General features: G+C 55.5%; 1 protein-coding gene across 1 annotated transcript in view; it reads right to left on the reverse strand.

Annotated features, from left to right (window-relative positions):
- Positions 1 to 986: 986 nt before the first annotated feature.
- The window catches only part of ZNF609 (zinc finger protein 609), a 72,457-nt gene continuing 52,808 nt past the window's right edge, over positions 987 to 20,635 (reverse strand). Inside the window, exons 3-10 of the mRNA XM_075099736.1 lie at positions 16,713 to 16,938; positions 7,545 to 7,632; positions 4,794 to 7,146; positions 4,102 to 4,468; positions 3,765 to 3,940; positions 2,942 to 3,158; positions 2,661 to 2,739; positions 987 to 2,466 (exon numbers count right to left, since the gene is read on the reverse strand). Coding sequence (XP_074955837.1) covers positions 2,666 to 2,739; positions 2,942 to 3,158; positions 3,765 to 3,940; positions 4,102 to 4,468; positions 4,794 to 7,146; positions 7,545 to 7,632; positions 16,713 to 16,938 — 3,501 coding nt within the window. The 3' untranslated portion in view covers positions 987 to 2,466; positions 2,661 to 2,665. The remainder of the gene's footprint in view (positions 2,467 to 2,660; positions 2,740 to 2,941; positions 3,159 to 3,764; positions 3,941 to 4,101; positions 4,469 to 4,793; positions 7,147 to 7,544; positions 7,633 to 16,712; positions 16,939 to 20,635) is intronic.

Here is a 20,635-nt window from a genome sequence, read left to right on the forward strand (position 1 = left end):
AGATTTATTCTCTCCCCTTGCCCAAATGTACAAAGGCAAGAAGAGTACAGTTTGTATATATATATATTTATATATATATATATAAAAAAACAAGGAACTTGGTAATAATGTACACTTTACAGAAGGGCAGAATCAGGAAGACTGAAATGAAACCCAACACAGCAATGCCAATATAAATGAGCTATAAACACCAATGGTTTGATGCCCTGGCTGGCTGCCCGCAGTGCCCAGTGGGCAGGGGCCAGGGCTGGGGAGGGTGACCCGGGGGGCAGGGGCCCCATGGGTCAGGGAGCAGCACTGCTGTGGAGGGCTGGGGGGCCAGCCCCATGGGCAGGAACTGACCGGGGGAAAAAAGCTGAAAAAACATAAAACATCAAACCTCAAACCTATTCTGCATAAACTGTTGTTTCATTTAACACCTAAAGGGAGACTCAACTGGGACCTAACTGGGAAGATGTGAGCAGTTCCCCACCCCCGCCCCCAACCCTCTTTGACTGCCAGTAAAGCCTGTGGCACACCCCCATCACCCCCTTGCCCTGGACCGGATACCCTCCTCCACACCCCTGGAGCTGCTGGTGGGCCCTGGCCGTGCCAGGAGCCAGCCTCTGCCTGACCAGCTGAGGCTGGGGGTAGGAAGAGCTGGTGGGATACTCCTCTGTGGGTGGGATTTGGGGCTCCCCCCAACACCCTGACCCCTCTGGTCCCCAGCCCAGCGGCTGCATGAGGCTCCTTCACGGGCATGGGGTGGGTTGAGTTGCTGCTCAGCATTGCCTGCCCCAGCCCTGAGGAGTGTGCCTGGCCATATGGCCCTGTCTCCTTGCGAAGACAACGAAGAGTGGAAGAAAAATGAGTCCCAATGACAGCGGGCTGGGGCTGCCATGCTGCTGGCATCTGGACCAGGTGCAAGACCAGCGAACGCCTCCTTCCCAGCTGGGTAAAGTGGGATGGAGGGAAACGGGGAAGAAAACAAAACCCAAAACAACAGCTTTCAAACAATTCCTTTTTACAGTATGTACAGAGCCCGGCGGGCAGAGCATCCCGGTACAGCGGCCCCTTGGGGCTGGGTGCGACACGGACACACACGCCCGAGACCGACGGACCCCTGTGCTCCCCTGGCCAGGCAGTGGGGAGCAGCGGGGAGAGCTGGGGTGGCCTGGCTGCTGCAGGGCCGAGGTAGAGCATCGGCCTGGGGAGAGCCACTTGGGGCTGGGGGAGCAGAGGACCAGAAAGCCCCTGTCCTTGGGTGCTGGGGAGCAGCCGGGAGTGGGGACCAGCTTCCTCCAAGGCCTGGTGCCTTGAGCCCTGGCATGGGGCTGGAGGGGGAACTAGCACAGCCTCAAGTGCCTCTGGCAGAACCTAAGCGTGCTTGTTCCTCCCTGGGCTCAGCTCATGGCCTGAGGAAGCCGATTTAAAAGCAGAAGGTGGATGCAAAGAGGAGCCGCAGCCCTCACCCCACCCCTTCCCAAGTAGGGATGTGGTGACCCAGGGTTTGGGGAGCACTTGCCAGAGTGGGGGTGGGGTCAGATGAGAGGCCAGGGGGTTTGCAGAGTCACAGCTCAGAAACCAACTTGAATGCCATGAGCGTAAGCTTCAGGCAGGTCTGGACTGTGCAAGGCACTGGGGAGGAACGCTGGCAGCCGGCTGGTCAATGGGCACAGCCCCCAGCTCTGTGCCTGGCTGCCTCCAGTCCAGCTAAGCCCCAGCTGCCTGGGGTGCGGGGCAGGGACAGAGGCTGCTACACTGGGGCCAAGAGCAGCCCAGGCTCCCCAACCCACCACTTCAGCCATAGACCATGCACTGGTGGCTCCTGCCCACACAGGCATAGTGCAGCGGTTGCTGTGGGGCATGGGAGCAGCCTTGGGGCTGGGATAGGGTGCGCCCCACATGCAGCATGTCCCCATGCCCCACAGCCGCCTCCGGTCAGGCTGACACCCCCCCCGCCCACCATCCCCACCAGCCTCCCTAACACCCACATGAGCCAGCCCTTCCTTTCCTGAGACTGCAACTCCACGACGGGCTCAGCCTTGCACTTCAAGCCCCACTAAGGATCAGGCAGAAGACAGTGGCCCTGCCTGCCCCCAGTCGCATGGCGCTCAGCCCCATCATGAAGCAGCAGTTCGCAGAGACACAGTGGGGTCCCAAATCCATCTAGAAACCTCAGTGCTTCCGTTTCCTCTTCATATGCACCAGGCAGGCGAGTCACCTCCATCCCAAGTGCCGGTGCCCAGTAGAATAAATATTTCCGCAGGTACCAGCTCACCCACTCACCAAAGGGGAGAGTGTAGAGGGGGGAGTCAGTGTGTGTCCAACAGGGGGGGAGAAGACAGAGTCTGCCTCGGATCACGGCAGGAACGTCAAGCAGAACAATTAACACCATTCAACTGATGTCTAAAGGAGTCTCCAGCGGTTCCCCATGTGAGCCAGTCACATGTCTTGTACAGCCCAGGCATCCCGGCATGTTATGTCCTGCCACGACCCAAGGTCAAGTCAGCTCCTGTCGCTGGCAGCCCCATGAGCCCTGGGGCGATAGGCAAACCCCAAACCCTCTGCCCTCAAGGGCACCCCCTCCAGCACACCTGTCCCAGCCACCTCCACCCCAGCCTGGTTGCCTGCAGGTGAAGCAGGGTGACCATGCTGGTGCCACAGGAAGAGAGCCTTACCGTTCTCACCTCCGGGGAGGTGGGTATAGGGAGGGAGCGGAGCCTTGCTGGCTGGCAACGATGGCTGTGGAGGAGAGACCTGCAGAGAAGAAGTGGTGTCAGGAGCCAGCAGCCCAGGATGGGCAGCCAGCTGCCGCAGGAGCGGGAAAGTGCCATATTTGGTCAAAGCAAAGCTCAGCGTGAGGGCTCATGCTGCCCAAAAGTCGCTATGGCTCCTTCCCAGCTCCCCCGAGCCATGGCTGTGGCCCTGGCTGGGTGCTGGGAGGAGGTTTGGCTCTCACCTGTTGCATAGGGCAGGTTGTACTGCGCTGGCAGCAGCGAGTACCCAAGGTGGTGGTGGTGGTGATGCGTTGAGAGCAGGCGCTGAGATGGTGAGGTGCGGGGCCGGTCGGCGCTCCTCTCTCCTCCGCCAGCTCCTCCAACAGTGCTACAGCTCCCGCTGCCTCCCACCACCCCGCAGCCACTGCGGTCCCGCTCCTGAGATGTCTTCTCGCTTATCTGGAGAGAGGAAAGCAGGCGCATGCTGAGGGATGCTACCCGCCACCCTGGGGCACAGGGCAGCATCAGACCCATGCTGGGCACTCAGGGCTGCCCCATTGGGATGAGATTCTCCCTGCCTTCGCCCAAAGGCTCCCCATGACATTGTTGGGGGATGACAGGATAGCCGGTGAGCAGCCCAAAAGCAGCAGGGCAGACACAGGTCCCATTTCAAGCAGCTCCTTCCTGTCCAAAACTAGAGTTTGCTGCCACTGTATCATCCCAGCTTAGCCCAGGAGGAGCTCATAGCCCTACAGTGCCGTGGGATGGAGAGAGCTCCTGCATCTCACCCACCAGCTCCAGGCCTGAGGAAAAGTGTTGCCCAGACTCTGCAGGGCCTGGACAAGCCCTGGTGCTCATCTGGGCCAGCCTTGCCCACAGGTTTGGCTTGTCCATCCCAACCAGGCTATGCTGTGGGATTACTCCTCAGCCCCAGATCTCTTACAGCAGCAGGAATGGCAAAAACCCATGGGAGGCTGAGTTGCTCCAGGCTGGTTATAAGATCCAGGGATCATCCCGAAGTTCATGCACGGAGCTGGACAAAGCCAGCACCTTCCTGACCCTCACCGTGGGTGATTTGCTCTTGTAGTGGCTGGCGTGCTGCTGCAGGATGTCCAGGGCCTTGGACTCTGAGCTGGATTTAAAACTAACGCTGGGACTGGCTCGGGACTTGTCACTGTCATCGCTGCTGGATGCCTTGCTCCCATATGGGGAGAAGGAATAGCTGGAGGGTAGGTATGATCCTGGAGGGGAGAAAAAAGCAGTCAGGGCATAAGGAGTCTTCGGGCAACACAGCTCTGCACGTGCACCTCCAGGAACGAGATGATGTCCCATAGCTACTCCCTGCTCCGGGAGCAGGGGCAGCCTCGGAAGGGACATCCCCAAGAAGACCCCAACTCCCTACCTGGGTAATTCTGCATCATGACGGTGGGCATGGCCCGGTAGCTGGGGTGATTGGGGTCGTACGACTGGCTGTAGGAGTAGCCGTGCATATACGGGATGTAGGACTGATGCTGCGTGAGGGGTGAAGACACAGGGACATGGACACTGGGTCTGGGGTCCTTCCCCACCATGCGAGCCTCCTCAGTGGGGGTCAGTTTGCACTCGGAGCTGGTACTCTCCTTCCCATCCTCCTTAGATGTGGCTTCTTTGCTTCGATTTCTTTCTTCCTTCAACTTTCGGTCCCTCTCCTCTTTCCACCGCTCGTCCTCTGTCTTGATGTCCGAGTACTTTGCCGGGTACACGTAGGTCCACATCCGGGGCTCGGCTTCCTGCAAGAACCAGCCAACCATCAGAGCAGCTGCCTCCCCCCAGCCCTGCCTGTCCCAAAACCAGGCTGGATTTGGAGGAGTCCAGCTAACCCAACTCCCTCTCCCTGGGCTCTCCTTGGCCCATCTGTGGCCTCCCAGCTCCACCCTTTTGCTGGCTCCAAGGGAACCTCATGGACTCCCATCACAAGCAGAGGACAATGCATGTTCTCTGAGGTGATGGCCCCAGCAAACCTCTGCAGCAAAGCCACAGTGAGGGGCTTCCTCCAGCAGAAAGCCCACTACTGGGCTGGTGGGCAGAGCCGAGCAAGCAGTGGATAAGCATTACCTGTCTGTACCAGAGCACAGGGTCCACCTCCGCTTGCCGGCCACAGTCGGAGCCAGCCTTCGTCTCAGTCGTCTCCTTCCCAAGGTGGCTGGCCTCACTCAGTTTTACCTTGAGCCCCTCAGCAACCTGGCTGCCAGCCAGCTTGGATGAGTCCTCCAGCTTGGGGATGATTACGGATTTAGCCATGTCAGGACCTCCCTGCTCCTTGGCCTTGCTCAGCCCCGATTTGACGAGGTCCGTGAGGCTTGGGGCCTTGGTGAGCGTCGGGGGCATGGGTGGCTTTTGCTTCCACTCCTCTTTAAGCGCTGCCTCCCTCTCCTTTAAGCCCAGCTCTGCTTTCTTCTCCAGCCCCCGCTGCTGCTGCTGCTCCAAGCTCTGCCGCTGTTTCTGCTGCTCCTCATACTGCTGGCGATAGGCAGGGTTGGTGCTGAGCAGGTGAGCATGGTAGCCCTGCTCGTTATAGCCATAGGGGGGCACGTAAGCATACTGGTTGTAGTAGAGGGACTGCATGTACATGTTGGGACGCTGCTGGATGACTGAGGGCTGCTGGCTGGAGCTGCCAAGCTCAGCCTTCTTTTCTTCACAGCCTTCACTCTTCACCTTCACCTCTGGGTTCTCCTGCTCCTCGTCCTTCTTCAGCTTCAAGGCCTGTGTCTCAGCTGTGGCCTGACTGCCAGGGTTCAGGGGCCCTGGGCTTGCCTGGGGGTAGCCAGGAGAATAGTAGGTTTCAAAGCCTTGATAATAGGGAGACTCTTTGCTCTGTGGTTGTGGGGGGAAAAGAGCTTTTTTGGCGCCTTCCTTGACCAGCTGCTCTGGATCCTTTGCCTTCATGCTCTCCAGCTTACCCTCCCCATCCTCCCCAGCATCGGAGATGTCCGAGTAGGCTGGGCTGTTAGTCTTCACTGAGCTCACCTCTGTCCCATTCTGGGTGACAACGTGCAGTGGGGTCATGGGTTGGGCTGGGTTGGTGTTCTCCAGCCTGCTGGCACCACCGATGGAGGGGCTTGGGGCATTGTCGGTGAAGCTATAGATTTTATCAGCTTCGGCCTTGATACTGGCAAGCCGACTCTGGTGGGGGTCAGATGAACCATTCAGCAGCCCCTCGCCTTTTGTCCCCAGGTCACTGGATTCTCCCCGGAAAGGGCTCTTGCCTTCCTCTGCTCTGCAGGCTTTGCCAGGAGTCAGAGGGTTTTCTACCTCCTTGGGCTCCTTCTTCTTCTTGTCCTTCTTCTTCTTCTCCTTGGAAGGGGTGAGGGCAGGGTTCACCGTGAAGGGCTCTCCCATCACCGTAGGCTTGGGCTGAATGGGTTTGAGCTGAGGGCTGTTGGGCATGGTCTGTACCACGGTGGTGGCAAGACCTGTGGAGGAACCAGGGCTGGCTGTGGTGAGGGTGGCTGTCTGGAAGGCGTAAATTGGCTGGGGGGGAATGGCTGGTGCAATGGGTCTGGCAGACTTCAAGCTTTTGGAAGGGATCTTCTCCGGCTTAGCACCAGATGCCTTCTTTGACTTGTCCTTATCAACACATCGCTTCTCCAGAGAGTCAAAGCCATCGTTACTTGTCTCATCGGCCACCAAGGGACCATCCTCAGAGCCGTCATTGGACAGGGCGCCCGGGTCAGTGTCTCCTTCCCCACCCAGCTTCTTCTTGCAGGGGACCTTGGCACTGAACTTGCTGGATGGGGAGGGACTGTGGGGCTCCATCAAGCGCACCTTGGGGGTGGCTGAGCGAGCTGGCGACAGCGAGCCCTTCTGAGAGACGGTGGCACCATTGCAGCTCCCAATGTCCGTGTGCAGGGACGGCTCCTCGCCGTACTCGCTGTCCACGTCCGCCTCCAGCTTGCTGTCATCATCTGTGTGTGCATGGGCCTGGTGGTACTTCAGCCCATTGATGTGCTTGTACTTCTTGTTACAGTTTGGGTGGGGGCAGTCGATGAGGATGGGAGAAGGGCAGTTTCGGTCAAGGACAGCTGGCTCCGCCTTGACCGTGGCAGGTGGCACAGCTGCCGAGCCCATCGAGTTCGTGCGGATGCGTTTGCTGCCCTTAGAGTCCTCCGAGCTGGAGTTCAGCTCCATGTCAGAGAGGGGTTTGCTTTTCCGCTTTGTGACAGAGGACGGACTGGCCTTCACATCCTCCGCTGTGCTGCCGGGCGGCGTGCGGTGGTCCGAGGAGTTCTGGCTTCCCCGGCGCCCTTTGCTGTTGGCTCCTGCCCGGGTCTTGCTGCTGTTGCTGGTCCCTTTGTTGTCTGAGACAGCAGTGGTCTCGTTGACGGGTGTGTTGCTGTTGGGGCGCATGCGTTTGCCCCTGCCCCGGCCATTGCGCATCTCCAAGTCACTAGTGGGAGAGTCACAAAACCTGTGGGGAAGGAGGACAATGGAGGTTTTAATGGAGAGATGGCTGTGCCAGGCTACACCGTTGCCACTGCGCAGCAGGGACTCCCTTCCTCCCCTCACTGTCAATCCCACAGGCTAATCCCCACCGCTGCTCTGCTAAAGAGGAATCAGCAAGAGAGATCCATCGGCAAACGCTCGACCATCTCCAGTCTCCAGGACACAGTAGCCTCTGACCGCAGAGGTAAAGAGCCACGGGAGCAGCTGGGTTGGGCAAGGAGGACATAATAACTCCCATGGCAGCCCAATGGGCCCAGGACAGAGAGTACTGGGTACGACAGGGGCTGTATGGGGCTGGGTTTGCCTTCTGTCCCTGAGAGGAGGGGGCTGAGAAAGCGCTGCCAGACCCCACCAGCTGCTTACCGGGGAGGTGCCCAGTCGTGCTGTGTGCAGTCAAGCAGCGTCCCCACATATGTCTTGTTCCTCCATGTGACATTGACCACCAGCATACCTGTAAGGTGAGGGAAGAGGGTCAGACAGGGCCAGGCATGAGTGACCTTCCCTGGGCATCAGGGCAAAGGGGAATCTATCCCTCGAGATAGGCGGGAGGAAGAGCTCAGCTCTAGGGCCAGAGGAAGGCAGACAAGGGGTCTTGGGCTCTCTGGAGAGGTGAGACCCCGGGCTCTGGGATGGAGGGGCACCAAGGTGGGAGCTGGAGAGCCCTGGCTCATCCCCCCTCTTGGCACAGCTCTGGCAGGCATCCACCCAACCTCTCCTTGAGCCGCTCAGCACTCTTCCCTATCTTCATGGGGATGCTAAAACAAGTGAACCCCAAAATACTGCAAGATTTGGGGGGGTCCTGAAAATCCCCATTGGCTCCATGTGCACTCAGGCAGGGTAGGAAAGGCAATCTCTGGGGAGTGAGGGGTGGGAACCCCCCAGGGGACATGCAGACAGCCCCCAGCAAGGCTGTGGACCCCAATGCAGATCTGCTGACCCCCACAGCAGGGCCACGACCCTGCCCCACGTGCAGCAGCGAACCCCACAGCCCTCTGGAAAAGGCTGTTATTGCCACTAGATGGCAAGCTGAGCCCAGCATCCCCACACAGGCAACGACCCCTGGCAAGAAAACCCAACCTTGGGAGAACAACCCTTGTCTCCCTGGCTTTGCTTTGCTTCTGCAACCCCCAGGACACCCATCAGCCCCGTATCTCTGCCTGAAGAACCATCCATGGGGCCGCATCTCCCCCTGTCATGGAGCAAAGGCATCAGGCATTCAGAAAACCCAGTGGTTTCAGCTTTTTCATGCCAGTTCAAGAAGACAAGCAGCCTGGATCACACCCATGCCAAGGACATGGACCCTTGGTATCTCTTCTTGGAAGTGTGTTTGTGGTCTTTCACAGCATCACTCAGCTTTGGGGATGTTTCCTCACCGCCATGGACCACTCTGATTACTGCAGAGCTAATCTGACTGGGAGCGGAGTCCGTTGCGCCGCACACATTTATCTGAGCAAGGTAAAACTCAGGAGATAGGAAACGCGTTTGCAAGGGTTGATGAGCACGCCGGGATATACAGCCATGCAGCCCCAGGAGATGGATGGAGCTGAGGGAGCCCAGAGCAGCTGTGCCTGAAGCACAGTTTATAAATCTCAGCCCATATCCCCCGTTGTGCTGTGCCAGCAGCAGGCTTTGGGTGGGATAATATACAGAGCTGAGGTCCAACACGTGTGTCTCCTTTGGAAAGAGAAATGAAATGCAGGTCTTCTCTTCCCCCTTCTCCTCCTGGAAAATGTTGGGTGCTCCAGTGGGAGGTCATGGGAAGACACAGTGCTGGCACATGGCCAAGACCTACAGCCAGCTCATCCCAGCGAGCAGGAGAGGTTGGGTCCTGCATTTGGAGGAAGGTGCTGAGGACCTGCCTCAACACGGATGTGGCCGGGACGTGATGCCAGAGACAAAAGAGGGTAGAAATGAGCAGCAAAACCAACTGCCGGGACCCCACAGCCCCACGCAGGGAGAGAGGGGGATGCCAGGCATCCCAAGGAGGGTGTGCAGAGGGTGGTCTTCATCCCCCATGCCTCCTAACATGACTTTTTTTGGCAGGCAGGAACTTGCTCCCCCTTTCCTTAAAACCCACAGAAGCTGCTAGCTGTGTCCTGCACACCAGCCCAAACCCACCATCCCCAGGACCATGGAATCACCATGGAATGCTCCCAGGAGCTGCAGAAGGACCAAGTGACAGCTGAGGGACCAGCAGCCCCAAACCAGTCCCCCCTCCCAGCCACAGGGCCCAGAGGAGCAACTCCCTCTGCCCCCTCCACCACGCAGCCAGCACCAGTTTAATCCCTTTTTGAAGCCGGAAAAGACCATGTGCGCCGCTGGAAGTTAATTTCACAAGCCACCAGAGTCTCTTGCGCATCCCGGGGCCAGCATGCAATATTAGAAAGGATATACTGGCTTTTTATTTTTTTGCCTGCTGCCATGACCACAGGAGGGAGATGAAAGATGAAGGGGTGAAGCGAGCCAGCACATAGCTGTCCCTCCCTTCCCTCCCCGTTGCAGCATCAACCCTTCAGCACACACCAGCCTATATTTAACCCACTGCCACCAATCATGCCAAATCCCCTCCTAATCCTCCAACAATAACCCAGGACAATTTAAACCCTGGGGATAGATCCTAAGCAGCTTTTTTCACCCACCATGTCCCCCTCCCACAGCAGGATGATGAGCAGGCATTGGCAGGGCAAGGGCATGCAGCGAGGAGGCAATGCCCTCATGTCTCCAAGGCTAGAGATGCTCTTGCAGAGAAATCCCACTCCAGTCCCACAGAAGGTGACACCTTGGATGCTCTTAAGCAACAGATACCACCCAAATCTGGGAGCAAACCACTCAGCATCCCAGCTGCCAAGCGCTCACATCACTGCAGATTTGTACCCTGGCAGGAAAAATTAACAGTGGGTTGACCATGGCGGGTTACTGTCTAGGAAGACAGTGCATGAGATAATACATTTTTACAGGATTAAGAGATGAAGGGAGCTGGGAGATGCAAGAACTCCTGGTCCTTGAACGGTCCCCACATGGGTGTTCTGTAGCAGCAGAGCTGAGGCTCAGTGGGTGCACCCAACTGGAGGGGACAATGGATGGACAAGGACAATGCTGAATTAAGTCTTCTATCCCAACGCAGCCCTAAATTAGACTAGACTACGCCCTTCTGATGGATGGTCCCTGCTGGGGCACAGCTCTTCTATGTTAAAATGTTGATGGTGGTGTGTGCTTGCAGACTGGGGCCATGGGCACTAAGAGTGTCCCAGATTCCCCTCAAGCGCATTTCCCCCCTTTGCAAAGATGAAGCCCCTAAACCCAACCAAGAACATCTCCAAATCCTGCTGAGAAACCAGGGTGCCGGCACCCACACTGCAGGGATGCTCCGAGTTCAACACACAGCCAGTTCATCATGTGGCTCAACACTACCCAGTCATGATGCTATTGAGCTGTCTCCAGCAAGGCCAGGTCTTGAAGCACGGTGGGGACCACTATGATGGATGAGCATGCTTGGATGAACATCCCCATCCTAGTGTTGCCTCTCCAGCTGCAGAGGACACCCATTGAGAGCTCTGCTAGCTTTCTACTAATTTTGGGGTACAGGGGACCTCTGCAAGGCAATGGGACAACAGCCAGTGGCATTTCCCTCCCTGAGGAGAGGCAGTTTGCCTGCAGGTCTGTGAACCAGCTCAAATCCAGGGTTGGTGTAGCCCCACAACCCACCTGAACCAGTAAAGCAGAAGCAGGGATCCATCCTGCACTGATCCTCCTCCAGGGCACCACCAAGCCTCCAGCACCTGGAATTGTTCACTGTCCTTCTTCCATGAATTTCTCCTCCAGCTGCATCACCTTTAGGATGCTCCAGCTTTGCCATGAGCCCTGCTGCTCACGTGCAGGGAGCCTGGCCTGACCCGTAATGGCCAGGTTTTAGTACACAACCCCCAAAGGTGTTACATGGCCATCATGCAACAGCTCCACTGCTGCAGAGGCTGGCCAGCACAAGGGCCACCTCACCCATCAAGGAGAGAGATCACTCAACAATTACCATTGCACACAAAACAGACTCGACTGGAACAGTTAATTTATTGCCAGTCCAATCAAAGTAGGATAATAAGAAATAAAACCCAAATCTTAAAATACCTCTCGCACCCCTCCCTTCTTCCCAGGCTCAACTTCACTCCTCAATTCTCCACCTTTTCCCCCTGAGAAGTGTAAGGGGTCAGGGAATGGGGGTTGTGGTCAGTTCATCACGCATTGTCCTGACGCTCCTTCCTCCTCACGCTCCTTCCCTGCACCAGCATGGGGTTGGCTCCCACCCACAGGAAACAGTCCTCCATTAACTTCTCCAACATGGTCCTTTCCATGGGCTGCAGTTCTTCACAGACTGCTCCAGCATGGTTCCCCCACAGGGCCACAAGTCCTGCCAGAACACCTGCTCCAGTGTGGGCTCCTCTCTCCCCAGGTCCACAGGTCCTGCCAGGAGCCTGCTCCAGCACAGGCTCTCCACAGGGTCAAAGCCTCCTTTGGGCACATCCACCTGCTCTGGCATGGGGTCCTCCATGGGCTGCAGGTAGACATCTGCTCCACCATTAACCTCCATGGGCTGGAGGGGGACAGCCTGCTTCACCATGGTCTGCAGGGAAATCTCTGCTCTGGCTCCTGGAGCACCTCCTCCACCTCCTTCTTCACTGGTCTTGGTGTCTGCAGGACTCTCTCACATATTCTCACTCCTCTCTCAGAGCTGCTGTTGCACTGCAGTTTTTTACCCCTTCTAAAATATATTCTTGCAGAGGGCTACCTTGGCCAGCAGTGAGTCCATCTTGGCGCCAGCTGGCATTGGCTCTGTCTGACACAAGAAGCTTCTGTTGTCTTCTCAGAGAAGCCACCCCCTGCAGCCCCCTTCTGCCAAAATCTTGCCATACAAACCCAGTACAGTCTCCCAGGCAGGGTCAGAGGGAGACAGAATGTTTCCGTTAAACCATGCAGGGATAGATGCTTAGACAGTGGATCACTATTACTGGCCATCTAATGCCCTGCTTTCCAAAGGACAAGAGTGCTATGAGAGGGGCCTCAGATTCTGGAGCATGGGAAAAGCAGCAGGAAAACCTTCAGCTTGGATCACACCAAGGGACAAGGAGCCAGCAAGGGTGCGTTTGTGGGTCTTGGTGACCAAAGTAACCTGCACCACTTGTTGCCAATCCCATGTGATGGGCATTTACTTCACCAGCACCTGCTGAACATGCACAACACCCACTGCCATGCTCCTGCTCAAATCCCGGAACAAGCATCCACTTTTGGCAAAGAGTAATAATGCGACTATGAGCAAGGTCCTGACATCGTCCTGCAAGAGGATGGCCCATTCCCCTGCAACCCACACTGGCCAGCACCCGCATGGGACTGGGAGCCGGAGCCCCCTCTCCATGGCCTGAAGCCTACCCAGGAGATGCCTCTAGGATTTTGAGGACCTTCATGCCTCTCAAAGCTTGGCAGGGCAGGCAGAGCACAGCCACAGCACCAAGCCCCCAGGGCCACCTGCGAGCAGTCCAGACCTCCATCCTCATGCTCCTGGAGAAGGGAAACAGGAATCTAAACCAATCTAGCTCCCAGGAAAGCATGGCAGAGCGGCTTGTGCTCAAGAGCCTCAATGAAAACAAGCCCTTTAATCCAGTGCTTGGCAGCTAAAGCAGGAGCCCCAGCTGGTATTACCTGGGGCAGCTACAGACATGCCTTAGGGAGATGGACGCAAGCAACAGTCCTGTCTGGAGTAGAATATTGCTCACCTGTTGATAAAACAACCTCTGTACAAAGCTGACAGATGCTTCAAGAGTGATAAACAGTGCATTAGCTCTCCTCCAGCTCCCCACACTGTCAAGCCAGCAGGTATTAGACACGAAGTGGTGGTGCCAGGGGAGCACAAGGGAATGATGCATAATAAAGCTCTGCTTCTCTACACCGACACACAAGCAGCTACCGCGCTCAGGGAGTTTCTCCATCCTCACAACCTACTGCATCTCCCTCCTGTTCCATGCAAGGACACGTCCACATTGGCATCTGCAGACCGCGAGGACACAAACACTCCATTATACACTCAAGAGATGTTTGCAAAAGTGCAATCTATCCAGAGCACGTGAAGCTTGGCCATGAGAGACCTGCCACTGCCATTCCAGCCCGGAGCTGGAGGAAGGGATGCGGAGAGAGTTTGCTGCAGTGCTGCCATGCTGCAATCCTCATTGCTCGGAGAGCTTGCCTATCAGACACTGGCTTATTTTGGTTGTGAATGGCACCAGGGTGGTGTTGGGATGCAGTCCATATTGTGAGCAGAGGCAAGGAGGTGACATGCTCCAAGCCAGGTGACACCAGCTCCACAGAGGGGGATGGAGGAGACCTGGCAGTTAAGGAGGCAGCAGAGTGATGCTTTCCAGTATAAAGAGATCAGTTAATAGTTCCTGCAGATTGAAATCACACCTAGCAGAATTACAGGAACTGCCAAGACAGCTGCTCCCACCAAAGGCGTTTCAATAAAACACATTCCCTGCACAAGATGGGCTCAGCAAATGGACAGTGTCACCAGCGTGGCTATAGGAGAGTGCATACAACTGGTGCCTGCCGCTGGCAAGACCAGACCTCAGCTCAACACCAACCTGGAGCAGTGGTGGAGCAGACCGACCATGAGCCCAGCACCAGATGTTTGGTGGTGGGAGCCTGCTAGGATGCCTTTGGCAGCAATTGCAGTCTCACGGCAGGCTTTCTAGAGGGGGGAAAAGGACAAAGCCAGTGTTTGAGGCAGGAGGGACATTGTGGGACTCCTCAGAGCTTTGTGCTCCCATCTCAGATGGGTCAGCTCCAGCTTGTCCTGCTGAGGTCACTCCAGCGTTGCCAGGCTTTGGCTTCAGGAGCCTTTCTCCCTGATTTCGCAGCCCAACAGCCAACCCAAAAGCCACTTTCTACAAAAGCAGAGCTCTGGTCAAAGAACCATGTTGCCTTCCTCTTCCCAGCCCCATGGGAAGGGAAGTTTTGCAACCACCTGAGCCCAAATATGCTTTTGCCAGTGTGCGCAGTGAAATGCAGATCCCCTCGTCTCAGGGGCACACACCATTAATGCACAGTTGGGAGAAGAGCAGCTTGCAAAAAGGTCCATGTCAGAGCAATTACCGTGGGAGTCTAAGGAGCACGTCCGACACAAATCCAATTTTCAAGGAGGCATCACACTGCCAAGAAGAGATGCTTATCTCCTGACAGGCTCAGTGGGAACCACTGGCAATGCTGCCTGGTGGCAGTGGGCTCACCAAGACCCAGAGGTGCCACAGCTCCTGAGAGTGGCAGCCAAGCAGCAGCCAGTGGGAGAAGGACCTTTGCATGAGTTCATTGAATTACTGCAGACTAAAAACAGCCAGGCTGTGGGAAATCAGAGGATGTCTCTGAGGCACACTCCGAAATGGTGGCTGTGGAAGCAAGGGGTAATGCGGATGGCAGGAATACAGGCTGCAGAGCTTCACAGTGGGGTGAGGAGCAGGAGGAAAGGTAGGAGAAGCCAAAACCACTCCCACATCACTACCTCTCAACCAGGATTTGTGGGGGAGGATTTTTTTGTGCTCCCTGTCTCAGGGATGCTCTGTTTGTCCCTCCTGGCACAGCCACTTGGCTCCTCTACCCACTAAAATCCTTTTCTCCTGACTTCCACCCAAAAAAAAAAACACCCAAAAAACCCCCAAATCCCCCAAAACCTACAATGTTCAAGCTCTCCATCAGCTTCACTGCTGCCTGGGGGGGTCTCCAGTAGTCCTGGGATTTTTAGCAAACTCTGCAGCTCCGGGACTTTTTGGTTGAGGGAAATCACACTAAAATGGCACCGTGGTAGGGATGGGAAGGTGGTGGTGGGCTTAGCATGCAGCCCCAAAAGTACGGCTGCACTGCTGCATGTCCCAACACTCAGCCTGGCCGTGCCTCAGTTTCCCTAGCTCCCAGGGAGCTAGTAATACCTTCCCAGAAGGTACTACCTCTTGTAAAGCTATCAGGGTCTTTGCAGACACTGAACAAGTAGTGCCAGTGCCCAGAAACCTTCCACAGGTTTCCTCTAGGCAAATTCCCCCAGCAGATCCCCCAGCCCAGGGGTGCGCAGAGCAGGGCTCCTGAACACTCCTGCTTTGTGTTTCCTGCACCCACCAGCAGCCTAGCTCAAAGATCACCCTTGGGTCTGATTTTACAGTGTGTGGTGTCTTTCTGCCTCAGAGCAGCAGAAGAAACACACAGCTCCCAGCAGCCTCAATCTGGATGAGTTTGGGCATACTGAATGGACAGTGAAGTACAGAACATAGAGGAGTACGGAGGTCACCATCCCAAGCTAGCAGTCTCCACCAGCATGGTCCATGCACTCCTCTCTTCCCAAATACCTCAGGTCACAACGTTTTTCGTAATGGGAACAATTTCAGTGGTACATCTCCATATCAGGGGCCACCACTGCACCTGGTCCTGCATCAACCGCAGTTTCAAAATCAGTTTCCCAGTAGGAAGAGAGGAAAGGCAAACTGGCCCATCCTCACCTTCCCAAAGCACAGGGTAAGAAGGGAGCCCCCCAGCAGCAGCTCGTGGGAATGCTGGTTTCAGTTTAGCTTCCATTGGAGATAACTGAGATAGTCACAGTGAGGCCAGGAGATTAAGGCCAATAGCTTCATTACACACATGCAGCAGTGACAGAAGAGCAGAAGCAGACATCCAAGAGGAGCTCTTGGTTACCCAGCCGAAGTGGATCACCACCTGGTCTCCACCACTGCTCTCTGTCACCTTTGTGCTTCTGGGCTGTTTCTGCTTCCAGACTCCAGGTGAAGCCAGACACAAGTAGGAGGAGCTCACCCTGAACCCCCCAAAGCAGAAACCTCCAGCATCCCAACAAGGCTGGAGGGAAGGCCAGGTTCCAGCACTTGCTGTGGTCCGCTGAGCCACCTATTTATCCCCCTGTTACTTGGCAGAGCCCCAACAGCAACAAAAACCCATCAAAGGACCTGGGAAAGCAAACCAAGCTGTGCGCAGATGAGACGGGTTCCAGAGGAAAAAAAGGTTCAATTGGCTTGGCAAGAGAGACAAGAGCCTGATCTCCTGCTGAGTCGATTTTGAAAGCTCCGCTGGGTTTTTTTAACCCAGCAGGCGATTTCTGCTGCTTCCCAGGGTTTGAGTGGTTTTGTGACGGACCTGTGGGTTGCCAAGCAGAAATGAAGTCAGCTCCATTGAGTTCCCATGCAGACTGTCACAGCCTCTCCTCTGGCACCTCCAGAACAAGTTAGCTCTTGCAGAAAGGCAAAGAAATGGCAGCTTAGATTTTCATCCACTGTCTGGGCAAGGGGATAACAGAACGCATTGGTCTGACACAAGTTTTGGCCTGCTACTCCCTTTGCTGGGCAGATTAAGGGCTCCTCTGTGTCCTGACCACCCAGATGGTGGGGGGAAAGCCCAGGACATGCCAATAAGCAACACAGCAGGAACACAGGAAGGAAGGGATTGCCATAACTCCAAAATGACATTGCAGGAGAGCAAAAGCTCTCTGGTGACACTTACCATCCTCTGTCTCTTGCCAGACGATGCCCTCCAGGTTCACACTGGTCCCAGGCTCACAGGGGCCCAGGCACTCAGGCTCGGTGGCTAGGGCCACATCACAGGTGTTCACTCCCACTGAGCGGGTGCGTACCATGATCTGCTCACAAGGTGATGAGATGTCATTGTTGACAACAGGGACAAGGAGGTGCAAGGGCAACACCGCAGGTGTAGAGACTGGAGACTCCATCTGTGGAGAATGAAAAACATGCCAGTCACTGCTGGGAATACAGGAAGGAGATCAAGTATCAACAGGCATCTACATTCCTGGAGAACCTCAAGCCCAGGGTTGCCACCTTCTCAATTCCTATGGCCAGTAGGCAGTTCAAGTCCCACACCCTGTCAGAGGACAAGGATCTCGCAGGTCTCTCCCACCCTAGCGTGCCCATACCCACGTACTCCTTTGTAGTCATATAGATCGCACCCAAAAGTCCCTCTGCAGGAGACACCTGCTCTCCTGCCGAAAGCATTTGTGCAAAGTTCCTTCCCTGACAGCTTTTACCTGTGTAATCATCCCTGGTCGGGGTGCCTTTTGGCTATTGCTCAGATGTTAACACAGTCAACGACTTTGGACCTGGTGGCTCATTAGAAGAAAAAAAAAATTGCAGGCTTCTGCTCTACTGGCAGGACAAGACAAACAAGTAGTGGTCTCCCTCTAGCACCCATGAAAACCAACATCCTCCTCTTCCCAAGTTTACCTTGTGACCACCTGAAGATGCAGGCATTCAGATCACAGCCCTCTTCTCTGCACCAGCATCTGCCTGACAGCTGAGCCAACAGAGCACCAGCCGTCATGCTCTCCTTGAGCATGGAAACCACATCTCATGGCCAGACCTGAGCTTGGAAAGCCAACACACCAAGTGAAACCACAGCCAAGTCACCCTGCCACTGACAAGCCAAGGTCCTCAGCCACTCTGCCATGCTAGCAGATTACAGTGGTATTAGGAGGATGGCTGACAGGCTGATTTTGCTGCTGGCCAAGGAAAGGGTAGGGTGGAGACCTTCCTGTCCTTCAGGGTTCATAAGCCAAGCCAGCTGTAGTCAGCCATCCCCTCATCTTGGCTCACAAGGACTTGCAGCAGTTTTAGGTCTAGCTTCTCATTCTCTGCTCAGATCTCCTCTCTTTCTGGTGTATGATCGAGATAAGATACTGAGCAACCTCAAAACAGAAGCAGACTGAGGGAACTAACCAAACCAGCAGCAAGAGCTGACCTGGGTTTTGGCTTCAAGCAGGGGAAGATCCCCCTAGACTACCCAGTGCTACACCAAGAGATGTCCTCCTCAGCCTCTGCTGAGGAGAGATGATTATAACCCTGGAGAGGCCAAGCTTGCTGGTCACCGAGCAGGGACACAGACACCAGCCCACAATCACGTCCAATCTTGCTGCTGCCCCTCCTTGGCCAATATTGCTGACAGCCACCAAACAGTGAGACTCCCACCCTGAACTGGCATCCTGGTCCTGACCAGCCACCAAAATTATCTACTTGCTGTCTTGCTCACGTGCCTCCATCCTTTAAGCAAGACAAATAACCCCAGGAGAAGCTTGCACATCAGCCTCGCCAGCCCCATGCACCACAGCGAGTGGCTGGAGCATCCCATCTTTCTGAGAAACTCATGACCCCACAAAGCCTCTCCGCATCCTCAGTGACACAAACACCGTTTGCAAGTGGAGAAGGTGCAAGAGGCAAATCTCTAGGCAGAGGAGCAGAGAGGAAGAGACCACATCCACCCAGCAGCTTCTGCCTGCTCCCACAGTGGTGGCTGGAGCGGGGGACATGAGAATGACCCCTGTGGACAACTTGTAGATCTTCTGGCTCTGCCAGAGTGGATGGATTTGCTCTTCCAGCAGGAGAACACACAGCAACTTCTGCCTGCATGCCTGTATCACTTCCCTCATCCTGTGTCCATCCTGCCCTTGGATGGCTCATCAGAGCACATGCACTCCACTGAGTGTTAAAGGTGGCCTGGGGGTGGCTGGTCCAGCAGTGGCTGGACCACTAAGTCCCCTCCACCAGCAGCACAGCTCCTGCTCCACAGCTCTTTTCCCCATGTGCCACCTCTGACCTCCCACTGGCAGGACCCAGGAGCTTTCCATTGCCCCTGCCTCCAAGGCTGCCCCACAGCTGGTGCTCCAGCTGAAATAGCCAGAGAGGAACCAGACAGGGCTGCCTGACTTTGGTGGGCAGCAGCAAAAGCCCAGGAAGTGATAGGGAGCACTTGCCTCATTGCCCCTGGAGCAATGACCACAACGTGCATGCTGAGGACCTGCAGGTCTTGAAATCGTTCAGCTTCCTTCCACTTTGCGACAGAAATCACAGCGCAGCACAGGAGCTTTTAATTACAGTTCCAGCTCTGCTAATTATCGCCTGGTCACATTCGTAATCTGCATTACGCCACAGTGCATAATAAGCGACTCGCTGAGATCTCTCTAATAAGTGAGGCGGCTTGATGGGATTTCATATTTCACCCTGAACTCGAACAAACAGAGCCTCGTTTAGCAACCATGGTGAGAGAAGGCAGTTCTCTTGCTCCCTCACCCAAAGCTCAAGAGCAAAATAAAAAAGCCCAGGGTGGACCTCTGAGGGTGAGGGTGAGGGCAGGAACGGAGCCGCCTCACTGGGATACATCCAAAAAAAGCTGAAAGCCATGCTGGAGGAATGGGCAGATGGATCAATCCTTGAACTCAGCCCCCTCCCCTGCCTGTCTTATCTCCCAATGCCACAGCTTTTTCTTCTCCTGCTTTATCAAGCAAGGTCAGGAAATTCACCCACTGGTGACTGCAGGGGAGCTGGGGGAGCTGGGGTGGCTCTGTCGGCCACTCTTACTATCAGCAGGCACCCAGCTCCCTCTGCTGGGCCAGAAGCCAAATGAGATGCTGGCATCAGGGCCATTGGGCAGCACTCATACCCTCGAGCAGTGTTTTTTGCATCTGCTCCACATAGCAAGGATGGAGCTAGAGGAGATCTCTGGCTCCCCAGAGCAAGCCCTGCACCCTCCTGGCTTCCAGCTCTGATGCACACTGCCCCGCCCCAGCAAATTACTTAATGCTCTGGATGGGAGGAAAATTTATTTCTTCTTCCTGGCCGGGTAGGCTCCAAGATTAAATACTGGTGAGTACAAACACAGCCACTACACGCTCACAGTTGGAGGAAGCTTAATGTGTTTCCAGCAGCTCCTCTGCAAGAGTTAGACAGGGTGAAGCTTCCCTGTACCAGCGCTGGCCATCCACATCCGCCCGCCACCGCCTCCCCTAATGAAAGCCCTTTGTGTTTCTCACAGAGGCTTTCCCATCACGAGGAATGTGCTTTCACCACCAAGGACAGAAGTGGAACGGAGCCAAGCCCAGGCAGCAGCCAGCACAAGCACTGCCTGATGAGGAAAAAGCAAATCCACCAAGAGCCCAGGGCGATGCCGATGGCACCACACAATGCCAGTCCTGGGGAAAAGGGCTCCAGGTGGGTTAATTAAAACCTACCCCTTGTCACAGCCCATGCTCGAAGGTGGGACAGGGTTCTGCATAAAGGGAACCATGGCGGTGGGTGCCAGCATAGGGGGATGCACACAAAGCAGCTCCTGCCACCTTAGACCTATGCCAGCATGGCTTCTTTAACATCAGCCACCATTAAGGGGGTTTCACAGCAGCAATTAGCTAATGGGAGAAAGAGGACACAACAAAAATAAAAACATGGCACTAATTTTGATGCCAACCCCTAAACCACCCAGACCACCCAATCATATTTATGAGTATTTTGGTTTACTCCCAATAATCGAAGTCAACTAGGCAAGAAAAGTGCATTTTTGAGCAATAAAAGCCAACATGGACACGAAAAACCTGGAGAAGGGCAATCAGCAGAGATATTTGTGGTGCATCTACAAGGACAGAGAGG

This window comes from Phalacrocorax aristotelis, chromosome 7 (assembly GCF_949628215.1).
Source record: "Phalacrocorax aristotelis chromosome 7, bGulAri2.1, whole genome shotgun sequence".
Lineage (NCBI taxonomy): Eukaryota > Metazoa > Chordata > Aves > Suliformes > Phalacrocoracidae > Phalacrocorax > Phalacrocorax aristotelis.